At 35.1% G+C, this 16,742-nt stretch overlaps 1 protein-coding gene and 1 long non-coding RNA gene across 2 annotated transcripts; one reads left to right on the top strand and one right to left on the bottom strand.

Moving 5' to 3' along the window:
* Positions 1 to 865: 865 nt before the first annotated feature.
* On the bottom strand, positions 866 to 3,214 carry LOC119066784 (SOX domain-containing protein dichaete). The gene has a single exon (XM_037169446.1). It carries the CDS (start codon positions 2,977 to 2,979, stop codon positions 2,113 to 2,115), a length of 867 nt encoding a protein of 288 aa, XP_037025341.1. The 5' UTR covers positions 2,980 to 3,214; the 3' UTR covers positions 866 to 2,112.
* Positions 3,215 to 13,417: 10,203 nt separating this feature from the next.
* On the top strand, positions 13,418 to 14,794 carry LOC119066803. The gene is made up of 2 exons (XR_005085792.1): positions 13,418 to 13,689; positions 14,318 to 14,794. It is a non-coding gene; the product is annotated as an uncharacterized LOC119066803 (long non-coding RNA).
* Positions 14,795 to 16,742: the final 1,948 nt, after the last annotated feature.

The following is a 16,742-nucleotide window of genomic DNA, read 5'->3' as shown; positions in this document are numbered from 1 at the left end:
GAAGAAACGAGATAATGAAGCGAAGAGTTGATTAATAAAAACTGAAGAAGCAGTGGTCTGAAAACTGTTATAAATTTACTAAAATTTTAAGAAGTGATCTACTGGCTTAGACTGTCCCAATATTCTAATAAGAAAACATATTGAACACACCAATGGAATTCTCACTTTTACAAATATATTAAATCACTTTACCAATATTTAATCAATTCGACGAAAATATTGAACAACTATTTATTTATAACGCTCATTTAAACACAAATAACGCTCGAATATTACCATTTATTATTATGCGAATGAGGAAGTGGTGGAAGCCAAACTATTACCATTTATATTCTAATCATAAATCGACACAACTTTGAATTTTTCACCCTTTATTACCAAAATCAACCACCGACCTTTTGTTATCCTCATCGCTGAAAAGCTTGTATATGAAAATTGGAGTATAACCCACCCTGTTTTTGAAAACATATTTTTTTGGCTTTCGAGAAATTTCCAGAAAATTAAAGAAGTTTCAAGAAAATTCTAGAAGTTTGAAGAAAATATTTTCTCGAAAATAGGTTTTGGTAAAATTGTTACTGTTTACAAATACCTTACTAAAATACTAATAATTTGCATAAGTAGAACATACCATATTTACCAAATGTGGCGTTGTAATTCTACTTTACAACCACTTAAGGTGTCTCCCTAAATTCGATACTTTCTTTATCTGATCATATTATGCGAGGAGTTCGTTCCAAAGTGAGTCCCTATCTAACTAAAAGTTGTTCATCCATTTCCTGGGAGTCATTGGCCTTCTTCTTCTTTCCGAAAAGTGAACATCTGCTACGTGGCTTGACGAATTCGTAAAGAAAAGTTCAATATTTTGTTTTTCATAAATTTTAACCAATTTATTTGTATTTTGCTTGTCTCCTTTTAATTACGAAAAACAAGTGTTACAGTAAAGCTATAGATTTTGTTCATTAAATTGATACAAATATACTTTTTAAAAATTTCCCTTAAAAATTACAATTAATTATTTTATTTCTTTTACTTGATTTTTTTTTTTAATTTATATATGCAAACGTATTCACAATTTTTCATTTTACCGATATATATCAACGGCTACACCATTTTTTTCTTCTTATTTTTAAAAGAAACATCAAACGAAATTTTCACAAATTATCTGCTCAAGTTTACTCTTTTTTTAACTTAGCTTTGTACAATTTGAAATCGACTCAATCGACTTAAAAACGTAAATAATATGAAAATGAACTGAAAAAAGAATGGAAATAAATTAAAAGAAATGTGGTCTCAATTTATACAGAATACAACTATTAATATACGTTTTATCGAACGGAATGTCTTAAGTGTAACAATTATATTTCATCAGCTTTTAACTATGTACAAATATATTTCAGTGATAAATAACTTAATTTTCAATTTTCGTTTGATTTGGGCATTGAACTGGAATGGATTGAATATCACTAAATTTTACCTGTGATCCGAATCCATTCAATATTTTTGTGCACCAAATTGCGATAAATTAAACGAAAAAAAAAGGAATCAATTCACTCACATAAAATCGTATCGAACGATTCAAATAAAACAACAAAAATAACAAAAATTATTCAGTCTATGTCAGCAGAAATAATAAAAAATATTTTACAAATTAGCAATTAAAACTTAAAATTACAAGGAAGTCTTTCGAACCGCACGATACCAATCATTTCTTCGTTTTTTTACTTTTAGGAATTCTTTTGTAACATCCGGTTTTTGTATCATTCCCCACAGCGAGAGTCTTTGCGACCTATTGTCTTCAGAGAAATAGATTCTTCTTTCCGTTTCATCATTTTTTTTGGGGGGTTCTTTTCTTTCTGTTCTTTGAATGATGTATGGCTGGGTTCTCAGACTTTACATTATGACCTCAATGCATTGAAATTGAAACACAGTTCCGTTACACAAATATTTAAACAACAAAAAAATAAAGAGAAACAAACTGAGAACAAAAAAACTACATTCCTCTGAAGGTGCAAAGTGTTACTATTCTATGAATCGATCAGAACATTGCCTCCGAACCAATTTTCTATTCACAATTTTTCAATAAAATTTCTAATTATTCGAATCTCATGAACTTCAAAATATAACTGGCACTGGTCGTCTGATGGTATTGTCAATCGAATCCATCGGTGACGTTGTGGTACCTGGACTCGAACCGGGTGACGTTGACGATGCTGATGATGTGTAAATGCCACTAGCTGCATGTGCTGCGTATAGTGATGGTGCTGTCATGCTACTGTAAAATCCCGGATAGAATGAACTTAACGATGTTGGCGGCAATTGTGATGCCTTTTGCGCTTCCAATGCAGATGGTTGACCCACTTGACTTTGGTGGAATTTCTGCAGAGCCATGGGATCGAAACCGGCTCCATAGAATGGCATTGAATACTGATCTAGTGGATGTGACGGTGCAAAGTATGGCGGCAATTGGGGGAATGAATACGGTGAGCCCAAGGGTCCTTTGCCATGACCCATTTGCATACCATTGCCACCTGCACTTAGCGGATTTTTTGGTTTCCTTCGTGGACGATATTTGTAATCGGGATGTTCTTTCATGTGTTGTGCCCGCAATCGTTTCGCTTCGTCGATGTAAGGTCGCTTCTGTTGTTCGGTTAACATTTTCCATTCACCCCCAAGCCGCTTCGATATTTCGGAATTGTGCATTTTTGGATTGTCTTTAGCAATTGTGCGCCGTTGGATTCGGGACCAGACCATAAATGCGTTCATTGGACGTTTAATGTGACCATCTGACGGCGACATTTGAGAGCCGGGTGATGATTGGGAGGACATACTCGATACGGATGTGAATGAATGTTCGCGTTTAATTAAATTCAAATTATCACTAGAATTTTGTGGTGACTGTGTTGAATAGTCGTTGTGATGTGACGGCATTTGTAATCCTGCCGGCAGCGCAAATCCATAATGATGTGATGCCATCGTCATTTTTATCTATATTCACTTTCACTTAGTCACTGTTTTTTCAACGGAGTGTTATTATTTTGCTGTAATTGCGTACTGTTAGTCAGAGTTAATTCATACGATACGAATTGCTCATTGACGACAAAGTTCAAAAAAATCTCAATGAATAACGAACACAAATGATGGAACTGAAACTATTTTATTCTTTGTTCGACCTAAACGATGTTCACTGTTCGACAGATTCTCTTATACTAAATAATCGAATTTCTTTTTTCATTTACCTTTGACTTTGTTCTTGTAAAATGTGGCTTTTTTTCCTGTTGTGTTCGGGGAAGGTACACTGCGTAGACCACGCCTCCCTGTCGCTATACGCCCCGGCGTGCACTGTATGTATGTTAAATGTGTATGTGGGGTAACCGGAGGAAAATAGTAGGGATAATATATGGGACCGTCGATATTGTTCAATTGTATGCCATTGTACATGGAAGTATAAGTTTAGTATGCTCATTGTGGAGATTGGTATTATATTCGGAAAATACATTCTAGTATTCTTTTCATTTTTATTTCGCTTTTTTTTCGGATAACAGTAAGATATATAATGCACGAATACGATATTGTGCTGCGAGGTTTTTTGTTGAATGAGGGGAATATAGAGGTAACAAACAGAAACAACTTGGTACACTTTGTTTGCAAATAGATTTTTTGTTTTGGAATTATAAGGTGTTCATTATTATGTAATTGGACGATCGAGCCGTTTATGATTCAATCAATTTTAACCAGGAATTATTTAAGGTTAGACACAGTGCTGAGATACCAACGACAAATTAAAATATGCTCCCACCGAACTTTATGTAGCAATCACTCTTTGAGAAAGAGTTGAAAAGTAGCTTAAGGATCAGTAAAATATAAAAGAAACGAGGAATCATTGCCTCACGCTAATCATTGCTGAATGAAGGACAGCATCAAAGCATATCACTTGAATAATCATGTAGTCTGGTACTTATTATAATCGCAATATTTGAAAACGATTGAAACAAAATCTTCTACTTCATTCGTTTAAACATTCATTTTTCAATATAAGACGTCGTTACTTGGATGTAATTATATACATTTGCCTTGGCTGTCGATAGAAGAATGATGTCTAGAAACTAAGAAGAAATGTAACAGAGTTTTACCATATTTTAGTACATTCTGTCATAAAATTACTGCTGTCACTGCGCTTATTTTCATGTGAACCAACTTCATATGGTGACATTTGTTCTGTAATGACAAATGTGAAGTTGGTTCACATGAAAATAAGCCACACAGAATGAAGTACTATGAAAAATAATGTGGCGCCTCTACAGGCCATCCCGTTCATAAAATCGTAGTCAACCATTTTTAAAAAAGATGTCATTGGCATCGAACTTATGTGCTACGCTGCGCGTCTGAATGGCATTACCTCCTCACTATATTTACCTTGGCTAAATGTTTGCAACAAATTTGTTTCAAAGACAAATATTTCCGATAGACTGTTTCAACCCTTACATAATTGAAAGGTTCAACATTGCATGAACCGACCAGTTATCAAAGTTAAATTGTTAGTATGGTTCCCGCTGTTGGAATTTCACGGATTCCAATCCGGAATCTAAAATAAAACGACCAGTTTGTCGTCTCGAAATAGACTGAATTTATTATAGCAAATACACCGTATTTATATGATTTTAGTCCTTAACTAAGGTTACTAGATTTACTAATTCAATTAGATTACTATGTTCATTCACTCAACATAAGTTATTATCAAGTGATATCCAACACTACCCCTCAATTGATAATAACTTATGGATCCACTTAATTTTTCTCGCAGTTCTCCTACTCAAATTCGCTGTTGCCACCAATGATATCCAATGATATTCTCGCTACCGTATGTCTTCAACAACCTCCAATCATTAAGAAATCCATTGACTTGTATGTGCCAACGACCACACTGCCGCTTGCTTTACCGCTATGCCCATACACAGTCAATACCGCATCTTGCCACCAAATGAATTCACTGTTGAGACCATCGGCTACCTCTCATTGACCTCATGCAACCATTGTCTGCCAGTGACCACCTCCTCAGACGAAACGATGCCATACCAATCGCCATACTTGGAATACTCCGCCACCGGCCCCTCAACTTTCCACAGAGCACACAACACAATTCAATCGTACAGCGAGTGTTATTGACACCCCTTCCAGTGCAAACTGGCGCTGTAGATTAATTGCCACAGTTTAATGTGCCTGGGCCCATAATCTGTTGGAATTTCACGGATTCCAATCCGGAATCTAAAATAAAACGACCAGTTTGTCGTCTCGAAATAGACTGAATTTATTATAGCAAATACACCGTATTTATATGATTTTAGTCCTTAACTAAGGTTACTAGATTTACTAATTCAATTAGATTACTATGTTCATTCACTCAACATAAGTTATTATCAAGTGATATCCAACACCCGCAAGTACCACTATTGTATTTTCCTTTGACAAAATGTAACAGGAACGCTTCTGTAAAAAAAAATTTAGATCCTTATCGTCGTCATTATTATTTATCTAGAGTCCATAAACTTATACGTTATTATGAGTCACATCGCCAAAACGTCAGGTGATTTTATTAACTTTGGGAACAAGCGGTCTCCGATTTTAATGAGTGATAGCTCGTTGGATTCGTCTTTCAATTCTAGCAAACACGTATCTTTCACTTTTTCAAGTAAAGACATGTCAGAGGGTACCGAAAACAGCTTTTCGGCAATAACTCAAGATAAAATTATTTTAAATTGATGTAATGTTGTACGAATGTCGGGCCTTGGAAAGACCTATAGGTAGAGTATACGCTGGTGCGAGTACATCCACGAGAGCTACTGACTAAAAATATTGTAGATGTTCGGAGAGTCCAACTTCCCTGCAGCTTCGATGTTCCACGGAACTGAGTATGAGGTGTTATAGCTGGCCTCACCCACTATCGTTCCACATATAAATGAACCCAGTACTTTTGTGCTACAAGCCTAAAGAAGCCTTAGAAAAAAATTGGTGCCAAAATCAGGCGCGCCGACTTCTAGGTAGCGTTGGGTGCTGAAGCACCCAACACCAGAATTTGTTGGGTGCGTAGCGAGGTTAAGTCGACTGCTGGCTATGGTATGAGGCTAGCGATGAGGTCGGAAACCCACAGGAAAGCCGTACACATTTATGAATCTAAAGGATACGACTAAAGGATTCTATAGAAAAACGACTAAACCTGGATTGAACGCCCGGACAGGCTAGGCTTGCGAAATGAGAGCCTAGACTAAGTCAATAACGAGCGGACTCTGAGTGTGAGTTACATACTCTGTGATTGTTTATGACCAGTGCTGTGATTAATGCGTTTAAGGGCTAGGAGATGAGGTCCAAGAGTGGGCTTCGAGATTTTAATGATGACAGGGTAGTACAAAGGATCCACTGATCTGTGCGCATCGATCAGTACGGGTCGGCCCTAACTGCTGAAATCTAAGAATCTAAAACTCCTAGAATATGCAGGTGGGTTATATGGGTTATGGTCAAGTTAGTTGAGTTACAAGTTTCGTACATATTGAAGCATTCAGTGAATTATGTTGGCAATGTTTTGCGGTAACAATCAGTCTATTATTTTTCTTCATATTTTCATGCCAACGTGAACTTGAAGATGTAAACTACGGGCCTAGTCAATAGCTTCCGCTGAGTGCTTCATAATATACGATATTTCTATGCTGAGATTTTTGGGATATTCACTTACACTTTGTTCCATAACTTTTCTAAAAAGTATCTAAAGATGTCAAAGGAGAAGAAGAGCGATTATGCTCCCGATTCATGAAAAAAAGCCAAACTAAAAAAGCATTTGAGTCACCATTCCTGACGTAATTTCAGTGAAAACTTTATTCACATTAAGACTGGTGACTGAAATGCCTGTTGCACGGCCGTAACATTATAAAAAATGGTTTTACTTTCATTAATCGGGAACATGATTCTTCACTCCTTTTCCATTGAGATTTCCATTTAAGTTAAGTTATAGAACACAGCATAAGTGGATGAATCCGAAAATCTCAGCATCGAAATGGCAAAATACGAGGAAAAATATAAGAGTAGTTGATTTTTGTTATCACAAACAGACCCCACACCCAGGAACGTTTCTAGTGGCCTAAAACTACGAAACAGACTTAAAAATTTCTCAGCAATACAGTGGGTTCTTTTTGAGTTCGGAACATATTTGAGTTTTTCTAGAGTTTAAAAATTCATCGATGTTATCAGTCAATTAAGTGGTTCCAGGTTTTAATATTTTGGCACAAAATTTGAAAATCGTTTAGCTAATTCAAATTTCACGAAAAAGTATCATAGACTGGAAAGAACTTAATTGAATGGGAACATCGATGACTTTTAAAACTCTGATAACTCTAAAATTGTGCTTTTTAAAGATGAACACATTGTATAACTCAAAATAACTTTAGGTCATTTCTGGAAAAGATAAAACAATTTCATCCTTTGTGATATTGTGTTAGCTCGAGATTGTAAAAAATCTTGTTTGTGCTAACTTCAGCCACATAGAAAATCAGACCTAGGCGATGGCACGCGAAAACTCAGCCAGTCCCATTTTTCTCTTCATTATCTTTTCTATAGATTAAGGATCGGAAGGAAAACAAACATAAAATCGAGTGATGGGTGTTCAATTTAAGAATTAGGGAAAGTATACTCAGACTCGCAGATTTTCGAATTTACTTTTTGGCGGGTTGGTCCATTTAATGCTTGTAGTTCATATCGTGACGAACTAGTAAATGGAAAAGTGATCATTTGCTACACGGTATGGTATATGTTAGCAAAATCGCTTCAAGAGCTCTAGAAGAAAATCTAAGATTTTGTTAATCTTTATCTTTATCATCCCAACAATTTGTCCTACAAAGAACGGATATAAAATCGCTAGCTCAAATAAATTGGAATAGGTCTGGTGACATCTTAATGTCATCATTGTATGAGATTAAAATTTTTGTCACCGTTCTCCGTGTAGGAAAAGTTCTATATTTCCATTGTAAAAAATTCGCCTGCGGCGCTACAGTATTCAATTTTATCTCACTCATTTATCGGCTTTTGATATTCAGAATACTCGGTGCTATTATTGATGCGACGGTATGCCGTAACAGGAACATCTGTGTCTGTTGAAATTTTAACTGACCATCGTTCTGCGCTTTCGAAGAGGCTTTGCAATGAAAATTTTTCTTGGAGCATTAGCACCCTACACCCAAAACAAAAGTCGGCGCGCCTGGCCAAAATGCAGATTTTTTCCTTCTTTGTGATGGCTCTGCTGGAACAGCATCTGGAATGGTACTACGGTAGTCATTTTTCACCGTCTACTATTCTTTTACCTTATCCATAGAAAAACGGTTCGCTATGTCGCGAATATATATGTCGTTACAACAGATCCAGTGTTAGTAATATCAAGACAAAAAATATTAAATTTTTCTCGGAGGATTTTAGTCAAATAAAGTGTAAGCGTATAGCGCATGATCTCAGAACTTCTGAACAGTAGTTAGTTTTTCGATAGGACCAATATTTGCTACGCGATATGAGTTTGGAAAAACGATATAATGAAGTGGGAGCAAAGTACACTCAACCTCTTTTATCCGAATCTGTCACTTCTTTTGATCAAATTATTTTCAACATATTGATCCAAAATCTTTTACTTCATTAGTTGTAACCCACATTTTGCTATACAAGTGATCTCAGTCAGGGTCAAACACTTTCTAATCTAATTTTACTATGATGTTTCAGTACGAATTCTTGAAAATATCTTTACTTAATTTTACAGAGCGGACTTAGGGTGAAATGTTTCACTCGGGTCTGTTTATAACACATTTTACAGGTGACTTAAAATTAAAATCTACACGTCGGTTGGCCTTCGCTTGACCAAGAATAGCTGCAGTCCAACTGACTCGTTTCATTTTTCTCAGACTTTAATCTCATGCTTTAACTGAAATAGTTATTTAAAAAAAAAAACGAAAATGCCCATGCCTGTTCTTAAATTAATATTTAGCAAAAGGAACCAATTGGAATATGCATTGTTAACAACAATACAGCGTATTGTATTGGCATGGGAAGTGGGCGTCAATTTTGCGATTGCTTTTGACACCATGTATACACGTCACTTTTACCATATATCGAGTGAAACGATGGAAATAATAATAATAATAAAAAAAAAAACGTTCCAAGCCTAACACATAGAATAAGAAACCTTGCTTGTATGGAATTCGAACCACCCAATGCATTGTGCACGATATAAAAACATAGTCATTATCGCTGTGGTTCAATTTGTGGAATGAATTATTAAAATTCAATTTTTACACTGTTAAAATGATAGAGAATAAAATTCTGCGAATTAGAAGTTTGACCTCAAGGAAGAAATATGTTAAACCATAAAGTTATACTCGATAGGTGGCGCTGTTGCTAATCGGCACCCATGCTATGTATCAAGTGTAACTATGTGTGTTAAACTCATGTAAAATTTTCAAAATTTGTTCGTAAGAATTACATGGTCCATAAGCTTATCGGCGACTTGTGTCAAAACGAAAACATGCAATTTAGTCAAAGATCTAATAATTACAATGTGGATGACCTCTTCCAATACCCTCTCTAGCAACCAAACTACTTCGATAAAGGTGGTGAAAGAATCAAGCAGCCTTTGGAATTTACATGTACATTACAGCGTAGTCAGTCAAAATGTAGAATAGTGTTTATAGAATACAAAGAAATAAGGTGTGAATTTGACACAGGGAGCTGAGAGTTTGTTTGCTAGAGAGAGCATTGCCTCTTCCAAATTGAGATAGTTTTTACCATAACACCAACGTGCTCCCGAATGCCGTCCTAGTCCTAAGCTTTAAAACCCGAGAAGGCAGCCCCTAGATTTTGTTAAAAAAAAACGCCCATAACAGAAAATCAGGATTTATCATATCGATCACCTGCATGTCTCAAAATCGGCTTTCATGAGCTTTTCCAATTTTGATATAAATTCAGAATTCACTGGGACGTTCACTGAGTTTCTGCATTTTCCGCAGAATGTTTCCGTTCCGTCCAGAAGGGCGAAGAGGAGTAGGACGCCCCAGAATGCGATGGATCGATGGCGTCACTATTGGAATTGAAAATAAGGGATTTATGTCCACTTTCATACTTTTATCGATATTCAATGAGGGGTTACTATTACACGGGACGACAATTCAACAAAACGTGTACATGATTTAACGATTCATCAATTCATGTAAAAAAAGTAAGTAAAGTTTGTATTCACAAAGCATGCTCATCACGGTTTTTTTTACTCAAAAACGTGAGATAAATTTAACTTTATTTTGCGGTGCCTTAAGTTGTTGGAACAAGAGGTTGGCAAAGTGCAGCAAACGACCGGACACGCCGGATTCTCGAAAAGGGCAAGGCCCACAAGTGGCTGTAGCGCCAGAAAAGTAAAATAAGTATGTTTTCGTTCCGTGTCAAACCGCCGGTTTGAAACCGGTATAAGGATAGCTAGTCTGAAAAATGGCTAACTAGTGCTCAAAGGGTGCTCAACTTAGACGTAAGGAAGGATATAAATTTCCTTTCGTTCCTAGTTGAAGGTGCAGAATGATTACCCTGAACATTTACGTATCGTCTGTGCATTGATTCCAAACAGTCACATTGAAAATTAACAGTGTCAGAACATCAAACATAAACGAGTATATTCATATTACAGTGTCGACGGTATAAACATTACCTTTCAATTGCATTGTAAATTGGAATTGTACCCATTGTATTGACAATACACAAAATGTTTGGTATGTGAAGTATAAATATATGTAAATGGTAACAATGACACAAATAAAATAAATGTTCGATAATGATATAGTTGAGGTGTTAAATGTATACAGCAAATTACGGGTTGTCAAATTGAATTCGGCAATTTTGGATTTTTCCTCTTTTTTATATAGTTTGACGATTAAATTATTACACAAATTTTTTTGTTTGTTCAAAAAGCACTGGGGCTGTGAAAACATTGGCGTTGATTTTCATTTTTTGTTTTGTTTTTAGAATTCCCATGAATGGAATCACACAATCAATCTTGGGAGTTTAGTCAAACTTAATTTATCGTCGTTAGAGTACATTATGGTGCAAATGATGAAAATTGGTATGTCTTGTGTGAAATTCGAAGATCGAGGCGAAGCCGAGGTCGGTAAACACACAGGAAGTACTATTTCTATCATTTCTTCTGTTGTCAGGTAAGACACTTTACTCAAAAACTTGATGCCCGCAAAATAAAGTTAAATTTATCTCACGTTTTTGAGTAAAAACAACCCGTGATGAACATGCTTTCTGAAGAGCTCTGCACCTTACATTTTTTACATGAATTCATGAATCGTTAAATCATGTACACGTTTTGTTGTGTAATGTCGACCCGTGTAATAGTAATAGTCACCCCTCATCGATTATTTATCAAAGCATGAATGTGGACATACAAATCCCTTATTTTCAATTCCAATAGTGTTACAATAGTGAGTTTTAAAGTCTCTGTTCTCCGTTATATTATGTAAAAATATTGTATTTACATCAACGTTTACGAACAGTGCATGAAAAGCAAATGTGTACATCATGGCATTATGTTTTTCGGAAGCTTCGAAAATCGAATGTGACATGTTAGAAGTATTTTGTGGTTAACGGACGAGGAAGGTGAATATATTCTTTTTTAATATCTGTCAACAGCAGAAAAGGCTTTAAAAACAGGGTATTTCACACAAAAGATACACAGGATATAGCTCACACCCTCCATTATTAAAGATTTGTGGGTTGCATGTGTAATTTCTGATAGCAGTAAACTTAACGTGTGTGGAATAGGGATTTCAGTTTAAAATTATTGATTTTCGAATTTTATTCAGAACATATGCAATGCAAGGTTATAAAGAGTTAAAGAGCGACAACTATTAGACTTTGATTCTAACAATAGCGTTTCGGATGCTGCGAGGTGGAACATACTTCTTTGGTAACTAAGATTTCCAGAAAACATTGTGCTCTCACTGCATGTTTGAAAAATAAACTTAAAATCCCCTAACCCACAACTGTTGATTCCAATCTATGCATTACCTAAGCCCTGATACACCAAAATGGTTGGTATAAAAATTCAACTAACCGCGAATAGTATTGTTTAGTTGTCGGGGTAGTCATGACCACAGAAACAATGATATAAAGATGATCACATCACTACGCAACATTAGAGATTGCAGCGTCGTTCCATAAATATACTGGCTGGCATTGGCATCTATTATTAAGAAAAGAAACGTATGATTCACATGCTACTTTTAGGGGTTCTTTTTCAATAACTTTCCTCGTTTATAGTCGCTGAACACAACATAGAATGTGAATCATTTACTGTCGATGGAGCATAATGCGTTCTATACAATCGGAAACTATCCAATAAATTATCAGTTAATTTCTTGTATAGTCATAAGCCACTTAATGCGGATGATAATACGATTAATAAGTTTCTCAGTTCATTATGATGTTCCGTGAATGATACGTATTAGGAATTTATCATTAAATAGCAATATTTTCCACTTTTATTACACGTAATTTTGTTATATCCATTAAACAATGAATTGGAATAAAAATTGTCTCAACCTTAAGATTGGATTTATATCTGAATATTTGATCACATAGATTTCAGTAGAACGAATTGTTGGGAACATGAATCTAAAATGTTAAAACACAAAAATAAGATGACCTTTTAGCAATAATGTTATTCTGGTGCAGTAGATGTTAAATCTTAACGAGTGGCGGGAAATGACAGGCTGTCTTTTCTCATTGCTACATTCTTATTGACAAGACTGCGTTCAAAACTTGCATACCGTCGCAATAACTCAAGAAGAAGATCATACTCTCTTACCTTACCTTCTACCACATTGTCTTTAACTGGACATCTGGTCATATTAGAGTTTGAAATTTTAACAAAGGTTTTCTGAGCATTTTTAAATGCCAGCTGATAAACAAACGCAGAGCTTTTGATAAATGTCCGATGAGTATCAAAAATTATGCGCTGATCAATCAAATGTTTGACGTTTTTCATGAAATGTCCTACACTGATGTGAATTAAACCAATTAAAGCACTCAATCTAGTACTTCAGACTTTTTAGTATGAATGAGTGCGTCACTTATGTCGCATTGGATTCTGTATTTTTGTCGAAACAAAAAATATTATTGCATCACGAAACAAGACTTTTAGTGTTCGTGTGACCAAAAAAAAGCATAAGTTATTACAATAAAGCGTCAAAGCTTTAAAGGTTAGATTCTTCCATTTTTCTGATCGAATTTTCTCAGGCTTAGGTGTAATGATTTTTGACTTCTTGGGACAACACCCTAAAGAAGTCAGTTTTCAGTAAATTGAAAGATCCGACACCGAAGATGAAACAGTGACATGTTGTCTATTCCATGTAGTTGTGGATGTAGATATGTTGGCCAGACTTTACAGTATTTGAAGTCTAGAACTGGTCAGCATAAATATAACATAGACATCAGTAACAATGAACATAGCGCATTATGTGATCATGCAATTTCTACTGGTCACACGCCGCTATGGGAAGATGTTAAAATTGTCTATCGAGAAAGTAATCAAAAGAAGAGAGACATTCTAGAAATGATTGCGATAAAAAAGACACCGAATTGTCTCAACAAACAGACTGATTGCATATTCTTGCCGTCGACGTACTAGTACATTTTCTACCTTGGTGTATATTTCGAGAATAACTTCGTATGTACAATTGTATATAACGAGCGCCAGCGAGTGTATATACAATTGTACATAAGAAGTGATTCGAGAAATATACACCAAGGTAGAACAATGTTTTATCTCCTGCAAGCTGATATTTCATACATTAGCGAAATAACCACAAAAATTTGGATTTAAAATTAATTAATTAAGCATGTTGTTTTAAAACGCATTCACAACAAAAAAAAAAACATCATACAGAGAATCCTTTATTTACTTACTCACACACATATACTATCCACCTCAACATTTCGTTCAAATCACATCATTCCGACTACTCTGATTATTTGATCGATGTAGAAGTGACTAACGAACCACTACCGACACCAATTGCATCGCGTTATGTGATTTGTTGGCGTAGTGGTCAGCATGTTTGGTTGATATGCTGCTGGTCCCGTGTTCGCTTCCGCCGTTCGGCGCTTTTTTTTTCAAATATGTAGATGGAAAGTAAATTTACCCTAGGTGGGTTATGTGTGAATTATCCGATCGTATAGGCTGTGGTTATGTATGTGTTTGTGTTTATATGCAGAAACGCGTAATGTATGAAATATCAGCTTGCAGGAGATAAAACAACATTATCTGAAATTCTGGTGAAATTTGCACTGTGTGCTATTGCTTTTTTACACGAATTTGTGTTTTTTACGATTAGTTAGATACACTCAGTCTAGTTGAATGTCTGTTGTTACAGACTTCTTTCATTGATTAATTTAAAGATTTTTGATGTTTGTGACTACCAATGTTTAAGTTTTTAGTAAGTTGACCGGTGATTAGTTTGCTAAGTTGTTATTCTAATGTGAAATTATGTATTTTAGTTTAGCATTGGAGTCGCATATGACGAAGCACACTTTTTAATGCGTGTCTAAACTTATTATATAAACATTCGTGGTATGTGTGTTGCTATATGTTGTATTATGATTAGGTCCTCATGAAATTAATGTTTTCAGCCACTGATGATGGCATCTATTTGATGTCGAAATTAATTTGGCAAAAATAAATTGATTTTGGAACAAATTGAGCGATACCGATTTTCTCTACAAGTAATGATTTTTGGTTCCTATATAATAGATGAGTCTGTCCTGATTTTTTTTCTGTATCTGCTACAAGCGCTCGAAGTAGGTGTACTATTTACTATACAGATTCGAAATTGTGCGAGCATATTCAATTGCTATAAAGTCTATTGCTGTGAGTTGGAGTTCATTGGTACATAATATACCCCATTGGTCCAATGTTCTTTCTTATCTACAGAATTGTGAAAACTTCTTGAAATCGACGCAATTTCAACTTGCAGATTCTTGCTCCGATAAAATTGTTTATCTCTTCGCATGTATACTTTTTTCATTTCCCTGAAAAGTAACTTTCATTCAACATTTTACCACAAAAACCAAATCGATTTAATGTCTTATGCGATGTTGGAATGAGTAGAAAATTCGATTTAAGTAAAAGTCACCAGCATTCAACAAAAGTTTTTAAAATATTATGGCATTTGCATAAAAGATTGGGAAGAAAAAAAATATTTGTTGGTTTTCTCTATACGCCACCAAGTATTGTATAGATGTACTTTGTTTGCACAACCATCAGCCTTCTTCAAAAATTCGATTTCGATAGAATGAGAAATCAAACAAACAAGTATTGAATTAAAATCCCAAAAGAATTGAGAGTTTTTTTTCGTCGTTGTTGTTGTTCCCTTTCTTCCGATATATACATTTTTTTCACGATTTTCTTGTCGAACGTTGCAAATATTTACACCCACTGTTACATATACGATTTTGAAAGGAAATTATGCAAAACACATTTTACAACAAAAAACATCATTTATTTAGAGAAAATTTCATTTTATTCTTTTCGAAATTTTACTTTCAATAATTTTTTTTAAAGAATATAAATTGTAATTCACTCTTTTATTCCATTCTGTCGATGGCTAGGTTAGATTTGATGTAAATTGTGTGGGAATTATTCCAGAGTGATTTTACTTTTGGGGAAATGTGAGAGTTACATTTACGTGCAAAAAAAAAAGAATTCTCCATATAAACGCATTAACTCAAACGGAATGAATTATGATCGTTTAAGATTCTAAGGTTCATCGCCCATTCGTTATTTGAATAATGCTTTTATAAGGGATGACCAGTGAATTTTTCCATTTCATTTTATTCCGTGAAAAGTGAGGTATTATTAATGGCTTTTAATTTTGTTTTTTAAGTAGAACGACCACTACAGCTTTTGTACGGATTTTCAGAATCAGATTTTACATTCGTCAGACATCAGATTTTATATTCGTCAGATATATATATTCATCGAAGGAAAACTGATGGTTTATAATCTCACTTCGGATAGTTCACAACTAGCTTCTTTGTAATTTGATTAATTTGCTACAATAGAACGTCCGGCACCGGGACCGAACTCTTTTTTGAAAGTCATAGGAAGCCTTGCGGCGATAAATTGATTTACCTTACCTAAACACCTTAATTCACACTTACTTCGTCATAAAATTACTCATTATGTCAGCGCTCTTCTTTTTTTGTGAACCAACTTCACTGCAGTGACGTGGGAAATAAGATTGACAGGACAGAACTTGGATGAAAAAGTGGGAAATAAAAGTGAGAGAAAACTTTGTTGTTCTCCATCTAGTGAGATAATGTAACGTTTCTGTAGAAGGATTACCCTGGCATAATGGGAAAGTAAATGATGAATGAATGAACGTTTTTGGTCCTCCAAAACAGAGGGATGTTAAAATGACGACTGAGACTTCATGTTTTGAGAGAATATGTCGAATGACAGATGTTTTTTTTAGAGAGAATTTAATGCATTCGCTCTCGGTCCAATTCAAAATCATTCGCCATATTCCCTCTGTCCGTCAAAACGACCCAGTCTTCATATTAGCATCTCTCTGATTCAAAATGGAACGTGCGAAGGACAATCTTAACTTTTATTTCATCGATGGAAACACGGAAACGTCAAATAAGGGACCTAAAACACTGTATGAAAATGAACT

This window comes from Bradysia coprophila, chromosome IV (assembly GCF_014529535.1).
Source record: "Bradysia coprophila strain Holo2 chromosome IV, BU_Bcop_v1, whole genome shotgun sequence".
NCBI lineage: Eukaryota > Metazoa > Arthropoda > Insecta > Diptera > Sciaridae > Bradysia > Bradysia coprophila.
The sequence above is the reverse complement of the archived record's forward strand: the minus strand, read 5'-3'. Positions and strand labels throughout refer to the sequence as shown.